At 46.6% G+C, this 27,367-nt stretch overlaps 1 protein-coding gene across 1 annotated transcript in view; it reads left to right on the top strand.

The window, feature by feature from the left end:
* Positions 1-27,367, top strand: part of Galnt17 (polypeptide N-acetylgalactosaminyltransferase 17) — a 425,585-nt gene that overhangs the window by 211,789 nt on the left and 186,429 nt on the right. The window contains exons 4-5 of the mRNA XM_048433766.3: positions 13,371-13,545; positions 19,205-19,402. Of these exons, the coding sequence (XP_048289723.1) occupies positions 13,371-13,545; positions 19,205-19,402 (373 nt within the window). The remainder of the gene's footprint in view (positions 1-13,370; positions 13,546-19,204; positions 19,403-27,367) is intronic.

Genomic DNA, 27,367 nt, shown 5'->3' on the forward strand with positions numbered 1-27,367 from the left:
AGGTGCTCTACCACTGAGCCACACACCAGCTCCTCACTGGGGGATTCTAGACAGGGGCTCTACCACTGAGCCACACCCCAGCCCCTCACTGGGGGATTCTAGACAGGGGCTCTACCACTGAGCCACACCCCAGCCCCTCACTGGGGGATTCTAGACAGGGGCTCTACCACTGAGCCACACCCCAGCCCCTCACTGGGGGATTCTAGACAGGGGCTCTACCACTGAGCCACACCCCAGCCCCTCACTGGGGGATTCTAGACAGGGGCTCTACCACTGAGCCACACCCCAGCCCCTCACTGGGGGATTCTAGACAGGGGCTCTACCACTGAGCCACACCCCAACCCCTCACTGGGGGATTCTAGGCAGGTACTCTACCACTGAGCCACACTCCAGCCTTTCACTGGAGGACTCTAGGCAGATGATGTACTGGTGGGATGCATACTCGATCCCTTACAGAGAGCTTCAGTTCCTTTGCTGCTCACTTCTGTTGCTGTTTGTTTCTGAGACAGGTCTCTTACTTGTCAGTATTTTGGTAAGAGATTAGCCTGGCTCTCCAGTGCACTCTGGGATCTACCAGTTTCCGCCTTTCCTGGCCTAGGATTCCAATTAAACATTGCCATGTCCAGCAATTTTGTTATAAAATGTAGATTCTGGAGAGTTGGTCCTGATCCTTGTAGAGCAGTGGTTCTCAACCTGTGGGTCATGACCCCCAAAGACCATCAGAGCACACAGATATTTACACTGTGATTCATAACAGAAGCAAAGTTGCAGTTTTAAAGTAGCAATGAAGACAGTTGGGGGTCCCCACAACATGGGGAATTGTATTAAAGGGTCGCAGCAATTAGAAAGGTTGAGAACCACTGTTGAAGAGCAATTATTATCCTAACAGAGTCGTGCCCCACATCTCTGTTACATATCTTTCTATGTTTCCCTTCAATAGAAGAGATGTGACCATTTCTCCAAGCCGTTTCTGGAACACCCGTGCAACACTTCAGTGTGAGCATTTCCTGAAAACTCACTGGGCATTTTGCATAGGACTCTCCCTGTGAGTCCAGATCCCCCAGTGCCAGAGAAAGGGAACTGGTCACATGACTGGCTTTAGTTATTCCATCCCTGATTGTCATTGCATTTAAAGAAAACTCCAGGAAGGAGCAGCCTGGTGCTGAGATGCCTCCCTGTGGTCTTGGGAGCATTTCCTGTCTTTGATTTGTTCTGCTTTCACCCCTTAATGACGGCAACTCCTGCTATTTCAGGAGAAGAGGTTTGCTGGCTTCAGAGCCTTCAGAATCAATATCACAGTAAATAAGAAACATAATGAAAGAAAAACGCACTCCAGCCTGTAGACAAATTTTATCGCTTAAGTTCATATGTTGTTAGGGTCGGCTGCAGATACCAGATTTTCGACTGATTGTGTCCCCCTCCTCCGTGTGTGTGTGTGTGTGTGTGTGTGTGTGTGTGTGTGTGTGTGTGAATGTGTAGGTCAGAGAACTGGCTCAGATCAGATATCATTCCTCAGGTGCTAACTACTTTTTCTTCTTTCTTTCCTTCTTCCTTCCTTCCTTTCTTTTTTCTTTCTTTTCCTTCCTTCCCCCACCCTCTTTTTTTTTTTTTTTGAGATAGTATTTGTCACTTATCTGGAAGCAGTAAACCTTGTAGATCTGCCTTTTTGGCCTCCCAAGCACCTCTAGGATTACAAGTTTGTTCTGAACATTGCTTTTTGTAAAAAAAAAAAAAAAACAACTTCTGGGGGTTGAATTTAAGTCCTCATGACTGTATGGTAGGCATTTTACTCACTGAGAGGTCTCCAGACCTTGACTGTTTTTTGTGTGGATAGAATGGCAAATGCCATCTTAATTTGTGATAGCCACCTGTAGACAGAATGAGGCTTCCGTGTCAGTTTCTGTAACTTGTACTAATCTACTATTTTTAAAAAGTAAACATGTTTATTTATTTGTGGGCATGCATGCTGCAGAACATGCGTGGCAATCAGAGGACAATCGGGTGGGCCAGTTCTCTCACGTGGGTATCGGAGATGGAACGTAGGTTATTAAGCTTGGGCGCGAGTACCTCTATACACTGAGCTATCTCACTGGCACTCAAGAGGAAATTCGGAATGGAAGAAGTAGAAAGTGTGAAATTTTAAACAATGGCGTTCAAAGCCACAGAGGTTTTCCTTTCCCCAGCGTCTTCTTCGTGGATTCACCACTCGGAGTAATGGATTGAGTTCAGCCCTTTGGTATTCTGGACCTCGTGTCTCTTCTACTTCTTTTGTGCCTTTGGATTTCTTATTTCTCTCCTTTTATCTCACCATATAGCATTGACTGTAAATGCTTTCATATACCACAAAAAACATTCCTTTTAAACCTTCTCCAGTCTTTTCTGAAGCTTCTGACTCCTGCCTCTCCCCCACTCCCTTTTATTCCTATTCATCATAGTCAACAAGTACATTATTTAAGATAGTAAAGCGGGGAGATGCTCAGAGACTAAAATATGTGAGATACCCTTCTTCTGTGTTATTACTTTCCACAAGTGTGTGTGTGTGTGTGTGTGTGTGTGTGTGTGTGTGTGTGTGTTATGCATGCAGGCATGTATGTATATCTGTATGTGTGTGTGTTATGCATGCAGGTATATATATGTGTATATATATATATGTGTGTGTGTTATATGTGTTCATGTGTATATAGACACACTCTTGTGTACATGTTCATACATACATATATGAGGAAACAAGAGCTGATAATATGTGCTTTCCTTGATCATTCTCCTCTTTACTTACTGAGGCAGGGTCTCTCACTGAACCCAGACTTACCAACTCCAGCTAGTCTGACTCGTTAGCTTGCCTCAGGCATCCCTTGTCTCACCTCCCAAGTACTGGATTACAGGTAGCTACCATACATACATACCTGACTTTTACTTGGGTTCTGAGAATCTAAATTCCAGTCTTCCAGTTTGCACACAGCAAGCACTTTATCTGCTAAGCCATCCCCACAGCCCAATATCAAGGAGTCATTCCTGCGTGTGTCCTTGCTCTGGATCTACTTTGATTCTGGGATCTCAGAGATGGACACGTCCACGTCTCAGCAGTGGGACTATTGCAAGACTTCTGTGACATCACGACTCATCCAGTTTGGTGATTGTGAGGTTCCTCTTCACTGCCAACTTGAACGTCTTGCCTCTGATATGCCTCTGGTTGTACCTGTAAGGGTGTTTACAGAGAGGAATAACTTAGGACTGAAGACCCCGAATGTGGGTGGGGCAATCCTATAAACTGTGGTCTCAGAATTAATAAAAAGAAATCCAGATGAGCCCCACTATTCCCTTTTCTCTGCTTCTTTATCCACTACAATGTGAACAGGCAGCCTCGGGCTCCTCCTGCCACACCCTCCCTACCGTGACAGAATGAATCCTTTTAAATTGTGGGCCAAAACAAAGCCCTCTTCTTGTGAGGCCTTGGTCACAGCTCTGAGAAGAGTAACTAACACAGTGCTGTTACCTAAACTCCACAGTGTTCCCTTGATACTTTAGCCCATGTGCCACTACTACAGAAAGCATTGGCTGCTGTCAACAGAAGGCAACCTAGAAGGGTCAATAGCCACTTCCAATTCAGAACATGAGCCTGTCCTCCTGGACCAGTATCCTATGAGTGATGGAAACTCCTGTAGATGGAGGCTGCATTTCTGTTTCCTAGCCACCCAGACCCGAATAATTACACAAAACTTTATTAATTACCACATTGTTTGGCCAACAGCTCAGGAATATTCCTAGCTAGCTCTTACATCTTAAATGAACCCATTTGTATTATTTTATATTTTACCATGAGGCTGGTGGTTTGTTACTTCACATCTTGCTTCTTGGGTGGCTACATGGTGTCTACCTTACTCAGCCTTCTTTATCCCTGCATTCAGTTTAGTTTTCCAACTCAGCTATATTCTGCCCTGCCATAGGCCAAAGCCACTTCTTTATTAACCAATGGTAAGAAAACATTCATAGCATACATAGGGGATCCCACATCAGACCCCTATCCCTCTTCACCATCAGGATTTCAGGTTCCAAATGGAGTGTTGTGGTGATTAGCTTTAATTGTCAACTTTTACAACTTGAATCACTTGTGGGGAGAGTCTTAGTGAAGGATTGTCCACACTGGCTGGGCTGTGGATATATCTGTATGGAGTCATTCTTGTTTTTAAAATATCTTATATTTATTAAAACTTTATTGTAAATAACTTGCAAATAAAAAACTATCACACAATGAAATTGACCAGACTCAAAGTCTATACATCTCAAAGACAACAATGACAATAGCAAAACTTACATATAGTTAGAGTACCCATTCTGAAGCTTTGGGACTTCACATTGGATTGGAAACTTCTAATATTGATTATATTTTTATGGACTTATCTACCAAGAAAAAAAAACAAACAAAAAATGAAAAATCCATGACAGAGTTAAAAGTAGAAAAGCAATTCGTTTTACATCTTCTTTCATGGCTCCATACACATGCCCACCACATGTATTCAGCCCTTCCTTACCACCCAATATTTACCTGTCCTTATTTCCTTTTATGCGTGTTATATTATACATGTGGGGGATTGTCTTGGTTGTTAATTGATTTGGGAAGACCCAGCCCACAGTCAGTGGCACCATTTTCTAGTCAGGGGTGTTTTGAACGGCGAAAGAGTAGAGAAATAAAGTATGGTATAGGTAGGCAAACAAGGGAGCAAGCAAACATGCACGCATGCATGCATGCATTTCTGTCTTCTCTTAACTGTGACTATGATGTGACTGGCTGTTTGAAGCACTGATAGACTGTAATCTGGATTGTGAGTTGAAGTAAATCTTTCTTCCTCTAAGTTTCTTGATGACAGGTGTTTTATCATAGCAAGAGAAATAGAATTAGGACAAAGGGCATGCATTTTTCTGGGTATTTTATACTTAGTCACATTTCACATTTGTTCTTCATATATCCCTAGGTGTGGAGCAAGATGGGACACACTGGTAGTTTCTCCAAATATGCTGCAGAGTCTCCGAAAGGAGTAGATCCTCAAGACAAATATATGACAAGTGTCAGAAGGTTCCCACGAACAGAGAGATGCCAAATCTCATAATTTCACAGGAGTCAGATGTGGGCAAACACATCACTTACAAATGTCATAAGCTTGGAAAGTTTACTGACTCTTTCTTCGCCCCTTTGCACTGCTATGACAAAACCCTTGAGACTGGATAATTAACGGCAGTGTAGAATTTAGTGTTTGTGGTTCTGAGACCCAGGAAGTCCCAGGTCGAGGCCCCAGCAGATTAGATGTCTGGTAAAGGCCTGGTCTTTATTTGTGTCTTTACACAGCAATAGGGATCAGCTAGTTTTTTGTGGCTCTTTCGTAAGGGTATGAATCTCATTCATGAGCCTCTCTGTTATACATTCATCTCTCATCAAGAAGGATAGCTTCTATCGCTGTTGTTACACCACTGGACCTTGAAAGAGAACCTTGTACATGATTAGCAAGAGCACTCCTAATTGGGCCACAACCCCAGGTCATCAGTGGAGCAATTAGGCAGGTGAGCCACAACTGCAAACCCTCTCTGCAGAGTCTAGGCAAGAACACCACTGCTGAATCATGACCCCAGCCCCTCACTGGAAGATTCTAGGCATACACTCTCCCACTGAGCCACACCCCAACCCCTCACTGGGGGATTCTAGGCAGGTGCTCTACCACTGAGCCACACTCCAGCCCCTCACTGGAGGATTCTAGGCATATACTCTCCCACTGAGCCACACCCCAGCCTCTCACTGGGGGGATTCTATGTATTCTACTTCTGAACTATATCCTTTGTCCCTTTTTAGATTTTAGTTCGAGACTTTGTCTCATTATGTAGCCTAGTCTGACCTTGAACTCACAATTCTCCTGTCAAGTACTGATGTTACAGACACATTCCACTATGCATGGGCACGGGTTTAGTTCCCATCTTACGTCACTGGGGTGACACACACCCTTTCTAGACCTCCACTTCCTTATCTATAAACTGATGATCAGAACCCTTTTACTTAAACAGAGCTGCCAAGAGGGCAGGAAGAGTTGGAATAGGCAAAGTCATAGTCACCGATGACCCTCCATAAAGACTTGAAACACATTAAAGAAAGAATCATGGCTTGCTAAAGTCTGTGAGACATTCTCATTAGATTATGAAAGGGGGTCTAATCTCATTGAATGGTATATTCTGGAGCCTTTCCTGATTAGCTGACATTTTTTCTCAGCTTCATTAGCAATTTGGGGATATAAATATTTCATTAGTGATACATCCAAGTCGAGTGCTTGGTATGTTTAAAAGAAAAAAAGTGGTTATCAGGGTAGAAACTCTGTCTTTCCAAAGCCCCTCTCAGCAGGCTTACAGTTTTGACTCCTCCTTGTTCGGGATACACTTCACAGCCACCGAAGGAACCCACCTATATGTTTATGTATTCTATAAAGAAATGATCTTATTTTATTTTTAAATTATGTGTATGTCTGTGTGGGGCATGTGCATGCGTAAATATAGGTGCCTGTGGAGGCCAGGAGGGGGCGTCAGATCCCATGGAACTAGAGTGCAGGTGATTCTAAGTGTCCTGACAGGGAACTAAACTTGGATCCTCTGGGACAGCAGGGTTCACTTTTAACCACGGAGCCATCTCTCCAGCCCATACTTTTGTAAAAGTATAAAAATAAGAGCTTTTGTTTCTTGTATAAAGAGGAATCTCCCAAAGTATATAAAATTCACAAATCTGAATTCATTTATTTTAAAAGACAAAAACAAATCCTAATTTTTAAATATTCTTTCATTTATTTGTATATATGTGTATGTGTGTAGGAGCACTTGTGTGTCAGGATACATGTACAGATGTGTAATCACACACACAGGGGGGTAGAGGGCAACTTTAGCTGTTCTTCAGGCATTGTTGGCCTTGATTTGTTTGTTTGTTTTTGAGACAATATCTCTCACTGGCTTGGAACACACAATCCACCAGTCTCACCCTTCCTAGAGCTAGAACCATAAGCCAAGATACTATGTGTACATGGATTTAAAAACATACCAAAATTCATTATTTTTAATTGCGTGTGTACATGTACATGTGTGTGTATACATGTGCATGTATGTTCGTGTGTGTGTGTGTGCACACGAGATTGTGAGTGTTCTTGAAGTCCAGAGAAAGGTGCTGTATCCCCGAGCTGTGATTACAGGTAGTCTGTGAGCTGCCTTGTGTCTTCTGGGAACCAACCCCCATCCTCTGTAAGAGCAATACATGCTCTTAAGGACTGAGCCCTCTCTCCAGCTTCATGCCCGAATGTTTGATCCCCATGAGCTCTGGGGATCAGAATCAGTTCTTTGGGTTTTCACAGTAAGCGCTGCATCCAGCAAGCCGTCTCCGTTACCCCAACCCCTAATTTCGACGGTAATATTTAGAAATGTTGTTACTGGTTTATCACAGAGGGGAAGGCATGGTGGCTAGAGGGGCTTTTAGCTGAGGTGGTCCACACGGTGGCTGGAGGGAGGGTGTCCAGTGATAGAGAGCAAGGGGTGACTCACTCTGATCTGGGTGGAGCAGGAAGCTGTGGAAGCAGAGCGCCAGCCCTCACCTGGCTTGTTTTCCTCATCTTCTTCCTTTTAAGCAGCCTGCACTGTCTGTGACTTTCCTAGACAGACACAACACACACATCTATTCACTCCAGAGTGAGAATATGCAGCCGACCAAAACAACGGTTCCACCAAAATCCAACCGGTAAACCAATGGGTTTTCTTGGTGTTATTAACATTCTTGGGTGACCGGTTACTTACAGGGCAGGGATGACTCAAGCGTAGCTGCATCATCCACAAGCCCATCCCCGTATGGATGGCGACTCGGGAAAGCTGAAGTCCTGGAGTTGTCTGGCATGGCTTGCTGCCGGCTCAACGGCTCTCCTCCCAGCAGCTCAGCTGGTCCTCCCCTCTCCCAGTGCTTTTTATTGCTTCTGTAACACCAACGGGGAAGGGTCTGGTGACCCCTGAGTCTCACGCCCCCTACCTCCTTCATGCACAACCACAGCAGGGTACCATTGTCACTAAAGATGGGCTCCCCCACCCCATCTGTTAATCATCTCACCTCTGGAAACTGCTACAGACGTACCCCAAAGATGTGCCTCTGTAAATCTTAATCCAATCAAGGCGACTGTGAAGATTAGCTAGGCATTGGTCCTGGTTTGGCTGCATTTTCTATAGTTAGTGAGCTGGTTATTTTAGGCATGAAGATCTTTCCTTGCACACCTGGGAATCCAGGAATTTTAAGTCTATTTTTTTGTCACTGATTTGCACATACATAAGATATGAAAATATCTCAGGAAAAAAAAAATGATGCTTAGGAAATGTAAAGTATCCTGATGAATGTCTGTGATAAAATCATGTCTTCTGAGCTGAGTGTCATTGAACCCCGGTCTCGGTGAACAGGGAGCCCTCACCACAGGTACAATCAAAGTCTGGTATGGGAAAGTTATGGGGTGCTACCAAGATGCAGGTACTCAGTGCTGCAATCCACTCACCCAGCCTGAAGGGATTTTGTTTTGAGGCCAAGTTCACATAGCTGAGGATGACCCCAAACTCCTGAATCTTCTGCCTCTACCACCAGAACACTGAGATTTCAAGTAGGGATCACAATGAACAGTTCCCATTGGAAGGTTCCATTGGGAGGAGGAAGCTTATCTAAGTGTTATATTAGATCCTTCCAGACAGGTGGTAGCTTTTGGTGACCCAGGAGAGTGCAGAGAGCTGACCAGGAGCAAGGATCAACCATGGAGAAATTGATCGGTGGTGTCTCACTTAGCTTTAACTGTTAACTTGACATCGCCTAGAGTCGCCTTAATTAAGGGACTGTCTGGGTCAGATTGGCAATCGGCATGTCACAGGGAAGAACATTCTCTTGATTTGTATTGATATAGGAGAGCCCAGCCCACTGTGGGTGGCACCATTCCCTGGGTAGGTTGTCCCGGGCTATGTAAGAAAGCCAGACAAGCATGAACCTGTTGGAGATCCAGCAAGGAGCATCCCTGGTGATTCCTATTGTACTTCCTTGACTGAGAGTGAGTTCTCTCACACAGCTTCCTTCTGGCCTCCCCATACATGTGCCATGCTGCGCGCGCGCGCGCGCGCGCGCGCACACACACACACACACACACACACACACACATCTCTTCCCTTCCACAACAATGGGAGATAAAATGTCTTTTAAATACTTTAAGAGTGAGCAAGGCTAGCAGACACAAGAGGCAAACTCTGAGTCAGAAAACGATATCAGTGGTCACCAGGGGCTGGGGCAGGGGAAAATGAAAGTCTCTAGAGCAGTGGTTCTCAACCTTCCTAATGCTGCAACTCTTTGATACGCTACGGTGACCAGGCCCCCACCTCCACACCAGCCATAAAATGATTTTCATTGCTACTTCATAACTGTCATTTGTTAGTGTTAAGAATCACAATGTAAATATCTGATTTTCCAATGGTCTTAGGCGACCCCTGAAAAAGGGTCATTCTACCACCCCAGAAGGGTTGTGACCCCCAGGTTGAGAACCACCGCTTTGGCAGACTCAGGACTTATGATTGACATGATCGAGCATGCCTAGGACACGTTGGGTGTGCTTAAGACTACTGACCTGAACTTTGTTCAGATGTTTCAAATGGTACCTTTTTGTTATGTGTGCTTCAGAAACTTCCTGTGTTGGCATAAAACCCCTCAGCAAACCCCACTGAGGCTGGCTCTATTACACCAGCTTCAAGACAAGCCAGGGAACTTACATTTTCACAGGCTCCCAGGTGACTCGGACTCTGAGGATGCCTGGCTCGGAGGCAGCCCCTGTTGTTCTGTTTTCTAATTGGAACACACCATATGCACTATTCGCTCAGTCCCAGCTGCCACAGCCCACACGTTCCCAGGGAGCAGCAGGTCCCTTATCTCAGCAGCTGTTGGCAGGGAGTGATGTCAGTAATCAGATTGGGAGAGGGGGTGGCTGATGGCAGCAGCAGTAATAAAACCCTGATTTGGGCATTACAGTTGTCACCCACCGCTTACCTGAAATTTTGCATTATACAGTTTGGGTTACCTTCAGTTAATTACGGTGCCAATATTTTAAAAATTAAGTAGAAACTTCCAAAAACAAATAGTCTATAGGTTTTAAAGATTTGTTTAGTTCTGTGCTCATACACTCACATAGACACAGAGAAACACATACACACCCAAACACACACACAAACACTGATGCACACGCACACAATTTCTCAGGCTATAACTTAGACCTGACGTGCAAATTAATGTTCTAGAACACTCTCAAGCTCAGACCAATTCTTTATGCATCCACAAGTTGTGAGATGAGAGGCTTTGATTATTCTCAGCCCGCAGCCCTCACGACCGTGAGGGTGGAGAGGTGAGATTGTTGTGCAGTGTGGATCCATGAACTCCACCAGTCCCTGGCCAAATGGCCACCTTCCAAGCCCATGTCCATGTGGCCCAGGGCTTCTTGCGTTGCTTTTTAAAGTAGGTGGAGCGAGTCTCCTGGGTTAGCCCTTTGTTCTTGTACAGGGTCTTGAGACAAGGGAATACCAAGGGAGTATTCTGTAACACTGGGGGAGCATTAGGAGTCTGGATAGAATTCCGTAGTAACAACCTCCCCTGTTAGTTTGAACCCTTCTCATTTCCAGTTTACACTAAGCTTGGGTGGCAGTTGTTGCTTTTATTGCTAAGAAGCAGTTGCTCCCCCCCTTTGCTCGTCCCTTCTGATCATGGGTGGCATCTGCTTCCTCCTCCCCCTCCCCAACTCCCCCAAATACTGTTTATCAAAACCCTCAGCCACATAAGGATTCCCAAATGGCACCTGGCCAATTTAGTATTGGATTTCCTCTAGTCCTGGAAGGTAAACATTTATCTCTGCAGAAATAGGTCTTTGCTTTCTTATTTGAGGAAAAAAAAAAACTTACACCAAGTGTTAGTCTTATTTAGTTTATTTTTTTTTTCCAGTGTTGGGAGTGGAAGTGCTCTACCACTGAGCAGCACCCCAGTCCTTTTTATTTGTGTGTGTGTGTGTGTGTGTACTATATGCATGCATATGCACACATATATTTCTGTGTAGGCATGTATTGAGGTCAAGGGTTGATGCTGGGTATTTTCTTCCCGAATCTCTCTCCATTTTAATCCCTTGAAACAAGGTCTTTCACTAAACCTGGTGCTAGATGGGCCGTCAAGGGATCTCCTAGTATCCGCCCTCCCCACCTACTAGACTATTGGGATTACAGGCTCCTGCCACCATGCCTGCCTTTATAATAGGTTCCGAGGATCCAATCTCAAGTCCTCACGCTTGTGCAGTGAGTGATTTAGCGCGAGCCATCTCCCCAGGCCCATTCCTTTCTCAGAAGCTATTTTCCAATGAATAGTATTTAATCCATCGCCACTGGCAGGATTTCCTCTTGGCCACCTTATTAACTGCTTTCTAGTAGGCTTATCATTCTTTGCCCAGGTGAAAGAGTTCACCTGCCCTGCAGTGGTATACTTCTCTGTGTGTTAATGTGTGGTGAAGTAGGGTGTGCACGTCCCCGCTACCCCCTGCCTAACTTTACCCTATCTCCCTTAATTCTCCCAATCCAAATCAATAGCTCCTTTCTGTGGCTCGTGGAATCACTTTCATCTGTAGCCATTTTTTTTTTGTCATCTCTGACATGGCTTCCTCAGGCTGTCTGCCCAGGTCTGAAACCCCCATTCAGATGCCTTTAAGCTGTGTAGAGGGAAAGTAGAGAAATAAGAATCATTGTGAGGGGCCACAAGATGGCTCACAGATAGCAGCGCTTGCCAGCCTGTGTGACAGCTTGAGCTCCCTCCTCAGACCCGTACGCTGGGAAGAGAGAAGCCCTTCCTGCAAGTTGCCCTCCGACTTCTACATACACGCCGTGGCCCATACTGGAGCGGGGAAGGGTTAGCGTTTAAACAGATGAGTGTTGGCATGGAGGACCATGCACAGACCTTCTCCTCCTGTCATCCCAGCCCTTGACTGACAGGAGTTTCCATAACACTCTGTCTTTTTTTCCCTCACTTCTCCCTGTTCATCAGAACACCCCATCCTCTCTTCTTCCAGCAGCCACATGGCTGTACCTTTAAGGAACAAAACCCATGACACAGAGAGGCCAGCCTGAAAGCAAATGCCTTTAAATTGGCAAAAAAGCTGCCAGGTATTCTTAAGGTGCACAGGATCTATACAGTTTCTGTGAAAGGAACTGTTAGAGCACTATACAGTAAAGCCACATTGAAGAGCCGTGTACAGTGGTGCATGCCTCTAGGACTACCGCTGAAGGGGCAGAGGCCGGAGGATCCCTGCATCTAGCTGAATCAGCAAGATCCAGGTTCAGTGAGAGGTTCTGTCTTAAACAAGCAAGCAAACAAACAAACAGAAAGCACAAGGTGGTGGCACACACCTTTAATCTCAGCACTAGGGAGGCAGAGACTGGCTTCTTGCTGAAGAGGATGTTGAGTTCTCCGTGGAACGTCTTTTCTCTTTTCTTCCACTTCCTTTACACCCTTTATTAGTTTCTTTTCTAGTGGCGATGGCGAGATACCTGATAAAAGCGATGTGAGGAAGGAAGGGCTTATTGCGGCTCACGGTTTGAGGGTGCACAGTCCATCCTTGGGAGGACGGCATGAGAGAGTGGGGCAACTGGTCCTCTTGCACCTGCAGTCGGGAAGCAGAGAGGGATGAAGGCTGGTACTCAGCTCGCCTCCTCATTTTCATTCAGTCCGGGATCCCAGCCCATATGCGGTGCCATCCACGTCCAGTATGGGGCTTCCTGCTTCCATCAACCTAAGAGGTTACCTCATCGATGTGCCCAAATGTATGTCTTTCTAGATGAGTCTAGATTCTGCCAAATTGACGGTCAGTGTTAACCAGTTACATGTGTCATAGCACAGCTGTCTTAGATGTGGACGTGGAGATGTATTCTAGCTTCCTAACTGCCAGAGAGTTAAAATTCTTCACATGCCAACTTTTTTTTTTTTTTTTTTTGCAATCAAGGAACTTTCTAGAGGCGTATAAATATCCTGGTGTTTTATAATATCTATTTTCAATGCTTTTAAGCTATGCATATTTGTATATTTGGTGTGAATATGTACAAATGTATGCAGATGTCTATGGAGGTCAAAAGAGAGCATCAGGTCCCCTGGAGCTGGAGTTTCAGGTGGTTTTGAGCTGCCAGTGTGGGTGCTGGGACCTGAACTCTGGCAGTTTCCTTGAAGTGTTAGGACTCTGAACTACTGAATATCTACCCAGCCCTATCACAGTGTTTGGGATGCAGGTCTAAGGTGATTTATTCATGCATGTCTTGTATTTTGTCCTTTATAGAGGAGCTGAAGGCCCCCTTGGAAGAGTATGTCCACAAACGCTACCCTGGGCTGGTGAAGGTGGTACGCAATCAAAAGAGAGAAGGCCTGATCCGAGCACGCATCGAGGGCTGGAAGGTGGCCACTGGACAGGTCACTGGCTTTTTCGATGCCCATGTGGAATTCACTGCTGGCTGGTAGGTCATGAGCCAAAACGTATTATGTAGCAAGAGCTGAATCTGGGAGGTGGGGCATTTCACCTGTTTCTTCCGGAGCCACTGGAAGAAAGGAGAAGGGGTGCTTGGTGAGAAGGCCATTGGGATAAAGTTCAAAAGCAAGAAAATGAATCACGGGCTGGTTTTCTAGACACTGTTATTGTTATCATCAGTCTGTGAGTCACTTTTCTCATCACTGTGACCAAACATACCTGGCTAAAGCAACTTACAAAAGAAAGAAACTTTAGCTCCTGTCTGAGGGTGTGGTCCGTCATGATGGGGAAGTCATGGCAGCAGGAGTGAGAGGCAGCCACAGTCAGGGAACACAGAGAGATGAACACTGGTGCTCAGCTCACTTTCTCATTTTTATTCAATCTAGGACCTCAGCTCATAAGATTATGCCATCTATACTCAGGGTGGGTCTCCCCACTTCAGTGAACCCAAGTTAGAAGCTACTTCACGAGCATGCCCTCCCAGACATCGGTTTTGATGCTAGATCCTGCCAAGGTAACAATTAGGATTAACCATCATGATCATTGTGGTGGTTAGTAAATTCAAAGCCAGCCTGGGACACGTGAGTCCCTGTCTCAAAAATAAGGCATTTCTCTAAAACAGTAGCAACAGATAGGGACTGGAGAAATGACTTGGTGGCGAAGAGTACTAACTTCTCTGGCAAAGGACCCAACTGTGTCTGGGTTACGTATGGGGTAGAGGGAGCTATGTGTGCGTGTACAGGTGTATGTGTGCATGCGTATTGAGGTCAGAGATAACCTCGGGTGTCATTCTCCAGGTGTTATCCACCCTAGTTTTCAAAGCAGGGTTTCTCACTGCCATAAAACTCACCTCGTAGGCTAAATGACTGTCCAGTGAGTCTCAGGGAACCTCCTATCTCTGCCTTCCCTGGGCTGGGATTACAAGGGTGTGCCGCCATGTCTGGCTTTTTTACACATGTTCTGAGGATTGAACTTGGGTCCTCATGCTTGCATAGAAATTACTTCACTAATTAACCTATTTCCCCAGCCCTTCTCCCATCTAGAGATTGGCCTCTACTCCCTGCCTGTCAACCAGTCCCCTCCCCTCCATCACTTTCCCTCCTAACCACTTCTCCCATCTCACACCCACTCTGCTGGGACGGCCCCCTCTCTACCTCGGTGCGGTGCATTCTCAGTCACCCTCAGGAATGCAATGGATCTCTGAATTCATTCTTGGGTGTGTTTGACTATGTAATCCCTGTGTAATCCTAACTGGCCTAGAATTCAATACGTAGCCCAGGCTAGCCTTGCATTTAAAGTGAGCCTCCTGCCTCCATCTCCTGAGAGCTGGGATTACGGGGTGCACCACCTCACCTGGCCACTTACTGTGTCTGTGACGCTGGTCTAGGCTGGGGACGTGCCTGGTTCAGGTGGCTCCTCTCTCGGAATTTTCCATTGTCACACTGAAGTAGTCCCGTCAGTCAACACAATGGGCATTCCAAACTGGCAATATTTGGCATCTTCCTTGAAAGGCATCATCTAACTTGGGCCTGCAGAGTCTAATTCCTCTGTGGTCTAATTCTAACAAGGCTCTGATGTCAGCCTTTGCCATGCCGACTTCCTTTCTACACTGCAGCCAAAGGATTCCACGTCCCTTTCTGAATTAAAACCCTTATGTGTTTCCTCATTAGAGACAGCATGTCTCACCATTTACTGGGTAAAAGAATCTCCACGGTGACCCAGGACAATAAAGATGCCTCTATTCTCCTTGTGGCTTTTGAACTGGGTATTTCTTTGGCTCCGTTTGAATGTCTTCTGTGTCCTGGGATCTAAGGAGAACTTCAGCCTGGGTCTGAAGAGAGAGGGAGCTGTTAATAAGGTGTGTGAGCAGCTGAGTCAGCACCTTGGAACCCAGGTGAAAAAGCCAGGCTGGTCGTGCACACTGCCCTGGAGAAGCCGAGTAAGGAGCTAGCCTAGCCTGGTTATGAGGCCTCAGTAACAGGAGAGATGGGGATCGAAGAATTGACAGTCGAGGCCGTTACCTGGCACACATGAACATTTACATGTGTGTGCACATGCCTTCTGTGCCGGTTAATTTTTATCAACTTGACACAAACTAGAGTCACCTGGGAAGAAGGAACTTCAGTTGAGGAGTTGCCTCCATCAGATTGGCCTACGGGTATGTCTGTAGGGTCATCCCTGGGCGGGTGATAGAAGTATATTATAGGCCATCGAAGAAAGTAGCCAAGCAAGCCAGGGGAAGCAAGCCAGTAGCACATAGCCCATGATAATTTGGCTCTGGGCCGTCGACGTTTCAACTTTCCACAGCCACATGCCATGGAGCATGTATGGAGATGCAACAACACCTTGCAGGAACTGGTTCTCCCCTCCCACTATCTGGATCCCAGAGATGGAACTCAGGTTGTTAGGCCTGGTGGCAAGCGCCTTTACCCACTGAGCCACCCCGCCAGCGCAATCACGAAAGTTCTAGACAACCGGTCAGACATATAGAGTCTCTGACCCAGGGGAGAGCTTCAGTCCACCCTTGAGATAGCTATCCAAGTTTCTCCTTAGCCCTGACACTGTTACCTATGTCCACATCTCTTTGGCAGAGCAACTCACATGTGGAAGTTAGCCCCCATTAGGGGGATCAAGATTTGTCAAGTGAGTAGAGGACACACAGTAGGGTTACAGGACACTCCAGGGTATAGTTGGGGATCAGGAAATGAGAAAGGTCCTGGGCTGTGGAAACACTGTTTGAAGGTGATGGGGGATGGGTCCCCTGAGAGAGTGCTTGCTGTGTAAGCATGAGGGTGTGCATCCAGATCCCCAGCACTGATGTCACTGAAGGAAAAAAAAAGGCCAGGGATGGCCCTGTGTGTGCCTATAACCCCGATGTTGTCATGGGTGGAGGGAGACAAGAGGTTTGCTGAGGCTCATTGGCTGCCAGGCTAGTTCTAGGCTCACCGGCAGACCCTGTTCTGAGTTACTAAGGTGGAAAATTATGGAGCAGGACACCTGACGTCCTCCTCTAGTCTCCACTTTGACGCACAGGCAGGCACATCTGCATACACACATGCACACGCACCACACACACAAAGAGTACAATGCATTGTCGTCGCAAGTGTGGAAGCATCACAGTGAAACCCATTGCTTTGAAGGCTCACTTAAAATATTAATTTCGTCTTTCAAATAAAAGCGCAAAAGAGGGACTGGGGAAACGATTGGTCGGTTGGGGTCTTGTGAGGCAAGCATGAGAATCTGAGTTCTGGTTCCCAGCACCCACAGGAAAGGCTGGGTACAGTGGTGAGTGCCCGTAATCCCCACCCTGGGGAGGCGGAGACAGGCAGATCCCTGCGGTTTACTGGTCATCCAGCCTAGTGGGATCCATGAACTCTGAGTTGATTGAGAAACCCTGTCTCAGATAAATAAGATGGAGGGCCCAGACTGGAAAGACGACTTGATGGTTAAAAGTGGTTGCTGCTCTCCCAGAGGACCTGAGTTCAGCTCCCAGCACAAACACCAGGCAGCTCACAGCCAGCTCCTGGAGAACGCAGTCCCACACACAGACAGTACACACATATACATGAACAAAAATATCGTTAAAAAGAAAACAGTAAGAAGAAAGTGGATCAGGATCAAGAATGACACCTGACAGTGACCTCCGCATATGTGAGCACACCCATGTGTACGCACACCCATGTGTACTTGTACACATATGTTCTCACACACATGAATACGTACACACAAAGAACACCACACACATGCAATACCAAATTTAAGAAAGAGTAAAAAAAAAAAAATTTAAAAGAGCAGGAAGTGAGCCAGCCTCCTTACTTAGAAAAAGGAGGCATGGTTTCTCTGGACAGGTGACATTGTCCCTAAGCTCCTTGGTGGCTCTGCTTTCTGCTGGCTGCCAAGAGCAGCACACACACACCCCCCCCCCCCCGCCCCCAGAGAGAATCTCTCCAGTGACGACATGAGGGAGAACGCTGTAGAGGCTGAGGGGAATAATTTCCCTCTGGCTTCCACCTCCACCATGTGTGTAAAAAGTATCGAAGGCAGTCAATGGCCCAGGGTATATTTTATTGCTCATTTTAAATAGAAAGATGAGCTGAGCCAACAGGTAATTCAATAGCTGCAAATGAAAAGAGATTGTTGCCGGCTGTACGTTCTCATTATTCTTCCAAAGAGCACAAAGAAATGGGATTTTTCCACTTGACTCTTTTCCAAAGTCTACGCTCTGGTCCAAGCGGCAAGATTAATGTCTCGGCTTCCAGGAGCCATCTTGAGCTTCTAGGATGCTGAAAGGGATTCCTTCCTGGGATCGGCCTCACGGACACACGGTGGCTGGACCATCTGCTCTGGGCTAAGCCAGCCAGCTAACACCTTGAAACCCGAGCCTGTTCAAGCCGGCTGCAGCCTTGCTGGAGGAGGCACAGCTGGGAGTCGAGATTTGCCTGACTCTGGGTTTAATTAGTTCCAAGCCTTCTGCTGCAGACCAATCAGATCCTTTTAAGCAATCAATTAGATCATCAATTAAAACAACAAAAATAGTCGAGCCCACACAAAGAAACTAATGAAGCTGCTTATTAAATCCAGCCCAGGGATGACCTATTTGAGGATAGGAAATTTAGTACCAGCAGAAAGAGAAAGAAAAAGACATCAGCAAGAGGTGGCAGACTGTGTTCTGAGGAGGAAACCGTATAGAACTGCTGGTCATACAGAGATGGGAACTGTGCTTGTGATGAAAAAAGTAAATAATAAATTAAAACGGCTCGGGGCTGGAGAGATGGCACAGCACTTACAGCTCTGACAGAGGACCTGAGTTTGGTTCCCAGGATGCACACCAGGGGGCTTACAACCGCCTGGAGCTCCCTCTTCTGCCCTCCAAGGACCCTGAAGTCACAAGCACACATCCACAAAATATTCCTGCCAGGCTTCTCCTGTCCACACAGGCATCATGATAGTGATTTTGCTACGAGTGAGTACTGCACACTTGAAAACACGTCCAGAGTGTTCATGAATACGGATCCGTTGGTAGAGGGCTTTCCTAGCGTGCGTGCGCTAAGTCCTAGGTTCTATCCCGAGCACCATATAAACCAGGCATTTTAAATTAGAGGCTGAGGCGTGCTTCTAATTCCAACACCTAGTAGGTAGAGGCAGGAAGGTTGGCAGTTCTAGGACAGCCTGGGCTACATGGGAGTTCAGGGCCAGCCTGGGCAACTTAACAGAACAGTCTTAAAATAAAAACATAATCGGGCTAGGGATGTAGTTTGATTGGTCGGCTGCTTGTCTAACAGGCGGGAGACCCTGGGCTAGATCGCCAGGCTTACATAGAAGGGCTGTGGTGGTGCGTTCTTGTCATTGCAGTACCAGGGGAGTGGAGACAGGAGGACCAGGAGCTCAGGTTCCTCCTCTTCTACACAGCCTTTGAGGCCAGGCTGGGGTACGTGGAAGCCTGACTCAAAACAACCTGGAAACCAAACCTAGAAACTGTCATGGCCGCCGCATACTCAAACTCTCGTCAGTCACACGCTTTGAGTACCTCGGTTTCCTTCCCAGTTCCAGCCTTCGGTTTGTCTTCATTTGCGGCAGTTTTAGAAGCCTGCTGGCTGACGCGTGCCCCCAGGAGACAGAGTTTGACGGTGACTTCTCTGCTTTTGCAGGGCCGAGCCTGTCCTGTCCCGCATCCAGGAAAACCGGAAGCGGGTCATCCTCCCCTCCATCGACAACATCAAGCAGGACAATTTCGAAGTGCAGCGCTACGAGAACTCCGCCCACGGGTACAGCTGGGAGCTGTGGTGCATGTACATCAGCCCCCCGAAAGACTGGTGGGACGCCGGCGACCCCTCTCTCCCCATCAGGTCTGTGGCAAGTAAGCTCTGGTGGGGCTGGGAAAGATCTGCCGGACATTGAGACCCCAGGCCCAAGGGGCAACTTGAGCCACGGAGCAAGGCTGGGAGAGGCCGGCAAAGGCTGGCGCGGTGGTGTGCAAGCAGCTCCCCGAGGAGTGATGGTGCCTTAGGACCATCATTCCTGGCTGAGGGAGACAATTGCAGTTTATTGCAGCAGCTACCCTTCTTAGGCGCCGCTTTCATATGGCTGCAATGAAAGTTTAAAATTGGTAATAATCCAGTTTTTCAGCCTTCCTCGGGTGTTAGACGGCTTCACAGTCTATGATCTTGCCTACCCTTGGTTAACCTTTGTGAAAACACTAAATTATCTCAACGTCTCGGCTCAACATCGGCAATAAAATCGCATCTGCAAAGATTTTTCCTATAGTGTCGCATTGACAGGTAGTAGAGATCGGGGTATGGCGTGGGGGAGGAGGCAACATCGTTCTACTGAGTGTCAAACTGACTTTTTGTTTTAATTTTTATTTCTGATAACTGGGGGAGATGTACTTGTGCCGTGGCACACGTGTGGAGGTCAGAGGACAGCTTTGTAGAGTTGGTGCTCCCCTTTCACCTATATCTAGGTTCTGGGATCAAAGTTGGGGTGGCAAGCTTGCATGGGAAGCACCATTATTTGCTGAACTATCACACACACACACACACACACACACACACACACACACATACGTCAGAGGATGTCGGCCATCATTCCTCAGGCATCTTCATTTGAAGCAGTGCTTCTTATTGGCATGGAACTTTGCCACGATGCCAGGCTAGCTGGTCAGCGAGCTTCCAGAGAACTCCTGTATGTGTCTCACATCTCATTATTACTGCGATTACAACGGTGGTGCCTGGCTTTTAGGTGGTCTCTTGGGATCAAACTGGGGTCATCACTTCTGTGAGACAATCACTTTACCAACTGAGCCATCTTCCCAACTCTTTTTTTGTTTGTTTGTTTGTTTTCTTTTGTTTTTCAAGACAGGGTTTCTCTGTGTAACAGTCCTGGCTGTCCTGGAACTCCCTTTGTAGACCAGGCTGGCCTCAGACTAGCTGAGAGCCATCTGTTTCTGCTTCCCAAGTGCTGGGATTAAAGGAATACACCACCATGTCCCAGAAGTCCAGTCCCAAACTCTTAAAATAGGAAATAGTCTGTCTTTAGTCATTAGAGGTGGAAAGGGCAGCTTCTTCAAGTCTGACTTTAGTGAAAGTTTTTTTTTTTTCATATCAATCAGGAAAGCAAGGAGAAAGCAAGGTGGGTGTAGACTCTGTCTTGGTTTGCAAATCTGTGATAAACAAAATATGTTAGTTTTTCAAATTCCTATGACAAGTATCTGAGAAAAAAATCAACTTAAGAAAAACAAGATGTGCTTTTTTTGGAAACAGGGTCTCACTATGTGGTTCTGGTTGTTCTGAGACTCACTATGTAGACCAGGCTGACCTCGAACTCACAGAGATCCTTTCTCTTCTGCGGCCCAAATGTTGGGATTAAAGGTGTGTGCCGCCACACCTGGCTGGAAAACAAGATTGGTTTTAAGTCATCATTTCAGAGGCAAGTCTATTATGGCAGGAGCAGCATGGTAGAGGGGAGCAGCTCACAGCCTAGAGGCAGGAAACAGAAAGAGAGAGAATGCCTGTTCCAGCTGCCTTTCTCTTCCCTCCCCCTTTAATTCCAGCAGGTACCCAGCTTTGTGGCATGGTGCTGCTCACATTTAGGGTGGCTCTTCCCTCTTTCTCACTTCTGTCGCAGACACACCCGGAGATGTGTTTTAATAATCTCCTAGAAGTCTCTCAAGCCAATTAAGTCAATGGCCAAAATTAACAACCTATCCTAGCTAGCTTGACACAGCCTTGAGTCACCTGGGAAAAGAGTCTCGGTTGAGAGATGGCCTAGATCAGATTGACCTATGGACACTTTGGTGGGAGATTGTCTTGATTGTTCATTTGTGTAGTAAGGCCCTGTCCACTGTGGACGGCACCATTCCCTGAGCTAGTGGTCCTGCATTAGTAAGCTAACCCAGCATGGGCTGGGGAGCACAAGCCAGTAAGCAGCATTCCTTAAGATTTCTACTTCCGGTTCCTTCTTGAGCCTCTGCCCTCAGTGATAAGCTGAGACCTGGAAGTATAAGCCAAATAAACCCTTTCCTTCACTACGTTGCTTTTTGTTTGGAATATTTTATCACAGCCACAAAAAGAAAACTGGAGTATCATCCCACCGGAGATGGGTTTGAGAAGTCTTTTTGACTTTCCGTCTCAAGCTAGAAGCTGAAAAGCTGCCTGAGAGTGTCACAACCAATGAGCAGGTGCAAAAACCACGGAAGGTGGACTTTGAGGGCCATCTCAAAGGAAGCTGTGTCATAGCTCAGTTCAGCTCTTTCTGCAGCGTTCCAGAATGATCCCTCGGCTGTCTGCAGGTCGTAGCGTAGACTCATCACTGAGGCATTCCCTGAGAGCCAAGGTACAACCCACAGAGATATTTAAACTTTATTAGAGAGTGTGTGAAGACCCAATGACCTTCGGGACTTAAAGACATTAAGTTTCGTATTTTTAGTCAAATGATCCTTCCTCCCTCATGTCCTTCAGACACAGGGAGAGGCTGGTCCCCTGTTATGACTGAAAGAATGAGGTGATAACTGGGAGGGTTGGTCACAGTAAGGAACTTTGATGGCCTACTACCATTGTGTGTGTGTGTGTGAGTGTGTGTGTGTGTGTGTGTGTGTGTGTGTATAATAGTGACAATAAAACAAGGGCCTTAAACAAGTTCTGCTGCTAGCTCTTCACTGGAGTATTCCAGACAAGTATTCTTCCTCTCAACCACGCCCCCAGCCCCTCAATGTAAGATTCTAGGCAAGTGCTTCTCCTGAGTCAAGCCCTCGGCCCCTCAATGGGGAATTCTCAGAACTCTATGGTTGATCCAGAGCCCCAGTTATTCACTGGAGGTTTCTAGGCAGGTGTCCTTACACTGAGGTGTCTCTGCTCTTGCCCCTCAGTGGACACTTGTTCTGCCTCTGAGGCACACCATCATTCCCTCGTGGAAGGATTCTCATCAAAAGAGCGATCGCTGAGCTACACTCTTAGCTAAGGTGAAATGGCCGGTGGACATGGGCCCGTCTGCGCAGGAAGGCTCTGTGTGAAACAGGAACTGGCGTCTCTCAACTTGCTGCCCCATTACCAGATGATTAATATGTGCTTTAAAGACTCAAGAACATAGAGTTGTGATCCTGAGCCATTAATATTACATGAGTTTCCGATGTACAAAATGGGAGCATGCACCAGTGGTCTCCTCTTTGTGTGTCTTTACTTACCAGACACTTAATTTGTTAATGGTTGGTAGGGAGATTTAATTGTCGGAAAGGAGTTTTATGGGCCAGCTGATATTATTAAGCTGATATAATGTGCTTTCTTAATCATGAGGACATGGTCATTTCTCCTCCATCCAGTAATGCCAAGATGTTAGTGGTTATGATTATACTCTATTGAAGGGTACAGGGAGCCTGTCACATTCCAAATAGCATAGCCTAGATAAAGCGTTGCATACTAGATTTCCAGGTAGGGGATGGAGGATAGGAAGTTTCACCCTGGGGGCCCAAGAGCGCTTGCTGCTCTAGCAGAGGACCCAAACGCAGTTCCCAGAATCCACGTTGGGGCACCAAGCAATCACCTGTCACTCCAGCTTCAGGAAATTCAGTGCCCTCATCTGACACTGTACTTCCGTGCATAAACCCACACAGGTACACATCTGTGCATGTAAACAAAAACATCAAAACTTTCAGGAAGCTTTGCTTTAGGGGAGCATAGTTCGTTTCTTTTCACTTTTTATTTGGGGATAGGGTCTTTATAAGTGGCATAGGCTGGCCTTGAACTTATTCTTTAGACCAGACAGGACCTTGTGATCCTCCTGCCTCAGCCTCTGGGACAGCTAAGATGACAGGCCTGCACCACCGCACCCAGCCTGTATTATTGTGCCCTCTGACCTAAGGAGCTATTTGCTAAAGTTTTCTGTTGGTTCTCTGTCCTTTATTGTCTACAGCTGAGACTTCAGGTGAGTGTGGGCAGGTGACCTCAAAGAAAACAAAGGCCCCATGTAATTAGGGATGGTTAGAAAACACATCCTGGCCCAAGGAGGCACCTGCCTCCAGCCCCATGTGTTACTATAGAGAGAACCAAAATGGCTGGCCTCCAGCCTTTTGAAAAGTTTTCTTTTTGTGTGTATATATATGTATCTGTGTGTGTATGTATATGTATGTATGTATATGTGTGAGTTTATGTCACATGTGTGCAGGTGCCCATGAAGTTCAGAAAGGAGCATCAGTTCCCTTAGATCTGGAATTACAGTTGGTTGTGAGCTGCCCCACAAGGATGCTAGGAACGAAATATAGTCCCACTGGAAGAACAACAAGCTCTTTTAAGCATGGTGCCTTCTGAAACAGGATCTAGTGGAGACCTGATCTTGAGCTTGCTGTGTAGTTAAAGAGGACCTTAAATTCTTATCTTCCTACCTTCACTTTCAGAGAGCTGAGTTTATGTGGTGCTGAAGATAGAATCCAGGACTTCGTGTACGCCGGGCACATGTTACATGGGTTGAGTTATATTCCCAGCTATGTATTCCTAGATCAGAATTTTTATGAAGTCTTCTGACTTCAAATGTCCAGGACTGCGTTGCCTTGTCAGGGTTTCTATTGCTGTGAAGAGACACCATGACCATGGCAACTCCTATAAAGGTAAACATTTAATTGGGGTGGCTCACAGTTCAGAGGTTTAGCTTGTTATTATCATCATGATGGGACGTGTGCAGGCAGATATGGTGCTGGCGAGGTAGCTGAGAGGGCTACATCTTGCAGGTAACAGGAAGTAGTCTGATGTCACACTGAGCAAAAGACCTTGAAGTCCACCCCCACAACGGCACACTTCCTCCAACAAGGCCTCACCTCCTAATAATATCACTCACTTTGGGGGCCATTTTCTTTCAAACCATCACATGTGCCATGCTTCAAGGTGGCATTGCGGAACTGGGGAGATGGTTTAGTGGAGAAAACACTTGCTGAGGACCTGAGTTTCATTATCCAGAACCCTCATAAAGCTGGATGCAGAAGTGTATGTCTGTAACCTCAGCACTTTAAAGAAAGACTTACAGACTTTTGATTGTTCTTATTCTTACATGAATGTGCCTGTAGAAGTTTGTGTGCACTGTGTACATGCCGGAGCCTTTGGTGACCAGAAAAGGGCATCAGATCCCCTGAAGCTGGCGTAGCTGGCAGCTGTGAAAGCCAGATGTGGGTGCTGAGGACTGAACCTGAGTCTTCTGAAAAAGCAGTAAGCATTCTTAACCTCTGAGCCATCTCTCCAGACCCCGTCCTGGCACTCATAGAGTAAGATGGAGACAGAGTAAGGAAAATCCCTGGATCTTCTTGTGGTGGTCTGAATGAAAGTGGGTTGCATAGGCTCACAGGGAGTGACATTATTTGAAAGGATTGGGACACTTGGTCTTACTGGAGTAAGCCTGGCCTTATTGGAGGAAGTGTGTCACTGGGGGCAGTTTTTGAGCCAGAACCCAGTGACTCACTCTCTCCTCTTGCTGCCTGCTGATCCTGCTGATCTCGGCTGCCTTTCTAACAACATGCCTGCCTGCATGCTGCCATGTTTCCTATCAGGATGATAATGGACTAAACCTTTGAACTGTAAGCCAGCCCCAACTAAATGTTTTCTTTTATAAGAGTTGCCATGGGCATGGTGTCTCTTCACAGCAGTAGAAACTCCAACTAAGACACTCATGGATCATCTAGCCTGGTGTATGCAGTGGAAAACAACAAAGAGACCTGTCTCAAACAAAGCAAAGCAGAAAGTGAGAATTGACCCTCCAGGTTGTCCTCTGACCTACAACATCACACACACACACACACACACACACACACACACACACACATTGATTAAAAAGAACAGTTGGCATTTGCCTAGTTAGGCCTCTAGAGTAGAGTATGGTCCTTGCTCTGTGCTCGCCCCATGGATACAGTCACCATTCCCAGGATGGCTGTACTTCTCATATGGGAGTTGTGGGCTTCTATGATAGTTGGTTTATTGTGGGGTTGAAATATTTGGGAGAAAGGACACAGGAAACTATAGGAGAAACGTAGTAAGCCTTCTTGGAGGCTCTAGAGCCCAATCCCATGCACGTGTCCCAAGTCTTTTCTTCTGAGATTTCTTGGTAAGAGAGTTTGTAATGCCCTGGCATAGCTCTTGCATCTGTGGAGGAAAGGTCCAGAATCTCTGTTTTAGTCTCCAGTGGTTTTCCAGAGAGATGGCTCTTGATCTATCCACGTCAACAGCACCAATGGGTGCAATACGTAAAGAGCCTCTTTGATAGCTTGATGAAAGCCACAGGCCCCTTTACCCAGAAGCTGTGTCAGTGGCGAGGACAGGGCATATACATTCCCTTTAGTTTATAAATGCCCTCGAACCAGTGTCCTGAGAAGCTCTCGGACTCCCGAGGTGGACCACCATTCAGTGTTTCCTTCTGGCTTTCCTAGTGGGGTGGCCTTTCCTTATCCACTCATCAGTGTTGAAAGCCTTACAAAGCCAGACCCACAGCTGACTGTTGTGTAGCTGGTGCTCTGGTGTCTAATGAACACCCAGCACTTGAACATTGGTGGATACATGGGCAAGTGGCAGAGGAGGTTCGGGAGAGAGGTCGGGTTTCATAAATAATGAGAAAAGGATTGAGGGCTGGAGGATGCCTCTGTCCATAAAGTCCCTGCTGTGTAAGTGGGAGTGGGCAACTGACTTTGGAAAAAATCTCGTTTTGTTGCTTTGGGCTTGTAATCCTAGTGCTGGGAAGAAGGAAGTAGGTAAAGTCCTAGGGCTCAGTGTCCAGCCAACCTAGCCTAATGTACGAGCTCCATATTCAGGGAGAGACCCTGTCTTAGAAAACAAGGTGGATGGTACCAGAAAGAACATCTGGGGTTGACCTCTATGATGGGGGAGGTCCTTCTCTCTCTGTGTTGATTTTATTGGTTAATGAATAAAGAACTGCTTTGAGCCTATAGCAGGGAAGAACAGAACTAGGTGGGGAAAGCTAGGCTGTGTGCTGGGAGAAAGGAGGGTGGAGCCGAGAAGACGCCATGGAGCCACAGCCAGAGATAGACGTGCTGAAACTTTGCTGGTAGGCCACACGACCTCATGGTGATATACAGATTAATAGAAATGAGTTAAATTAATATATAAGAGTTAGCCAATGAGAAGCTAGAGCTAATGGGCCAAGCCGTGATTTAATTAATACAGTTTCTGTGTGATTATTTCAGGTCTAAGTTAGCTAAGCAGCCGAAAACCAACAAGCAGCCCTCCTTGCAATACCTCTGGCCTCTGCATGCATGAGCACACACATACATAAGCAACTACCCACCCCACACATACACACACAAATGCAATCCTTTTGAACGAACTAATTCTATTAGTCTTAACATTATGTGCATGGATGTGGAAAATCAGCCAAGATGAGCGTGGAGGGGAGCATGCGTCTAGACTCGAGGGCACTAGGCTAGGTGCACCAGGTATTTACAAACACCTGGCTCAGTTCAGCAGCTGAGTGCCAGAGCTGTCAGCTTTGAATCTGCTGATCTGAGGGTCTCTCTCCAGCTGTGAGACCCCCAAGACTCTCACCAGGAAAGGACAGGGGACATGAGGTGTTGTGATGTCTGAAGGGAGAATTTCACTGCACCTTGCTTTTGGAGCCTCGTCTGCACACCGCGCCAGGCATTTTCTGTGAATTGACAGTGGGGGCCTCCCCGTTCCGTGTTAGGTGACCTTGTAATTAGCGACACTGCTCGTTAATAACCAATTCAAGATGATGAGTAACAATTAGCAATCCTTAATCCAACATATAATTTGATGATAAATTATAAGGTACCGGAGTGTCAGAGCCTGGGAGAGTCATTTAGTCGGAAG

This window comes from Myodes glareolus, chromosome 2 (assembly GCF_982192425.1).
Source record: "Myodes glareolus chromosome 2, mMyoGla1.1, whole genome shotgun sequence".
Lineage (NCBI taxonomy): Eukaryota > Metazoa > Chordata > Mammalia > Rodentia > Cricetidae > Myodes > Myodes glareolus.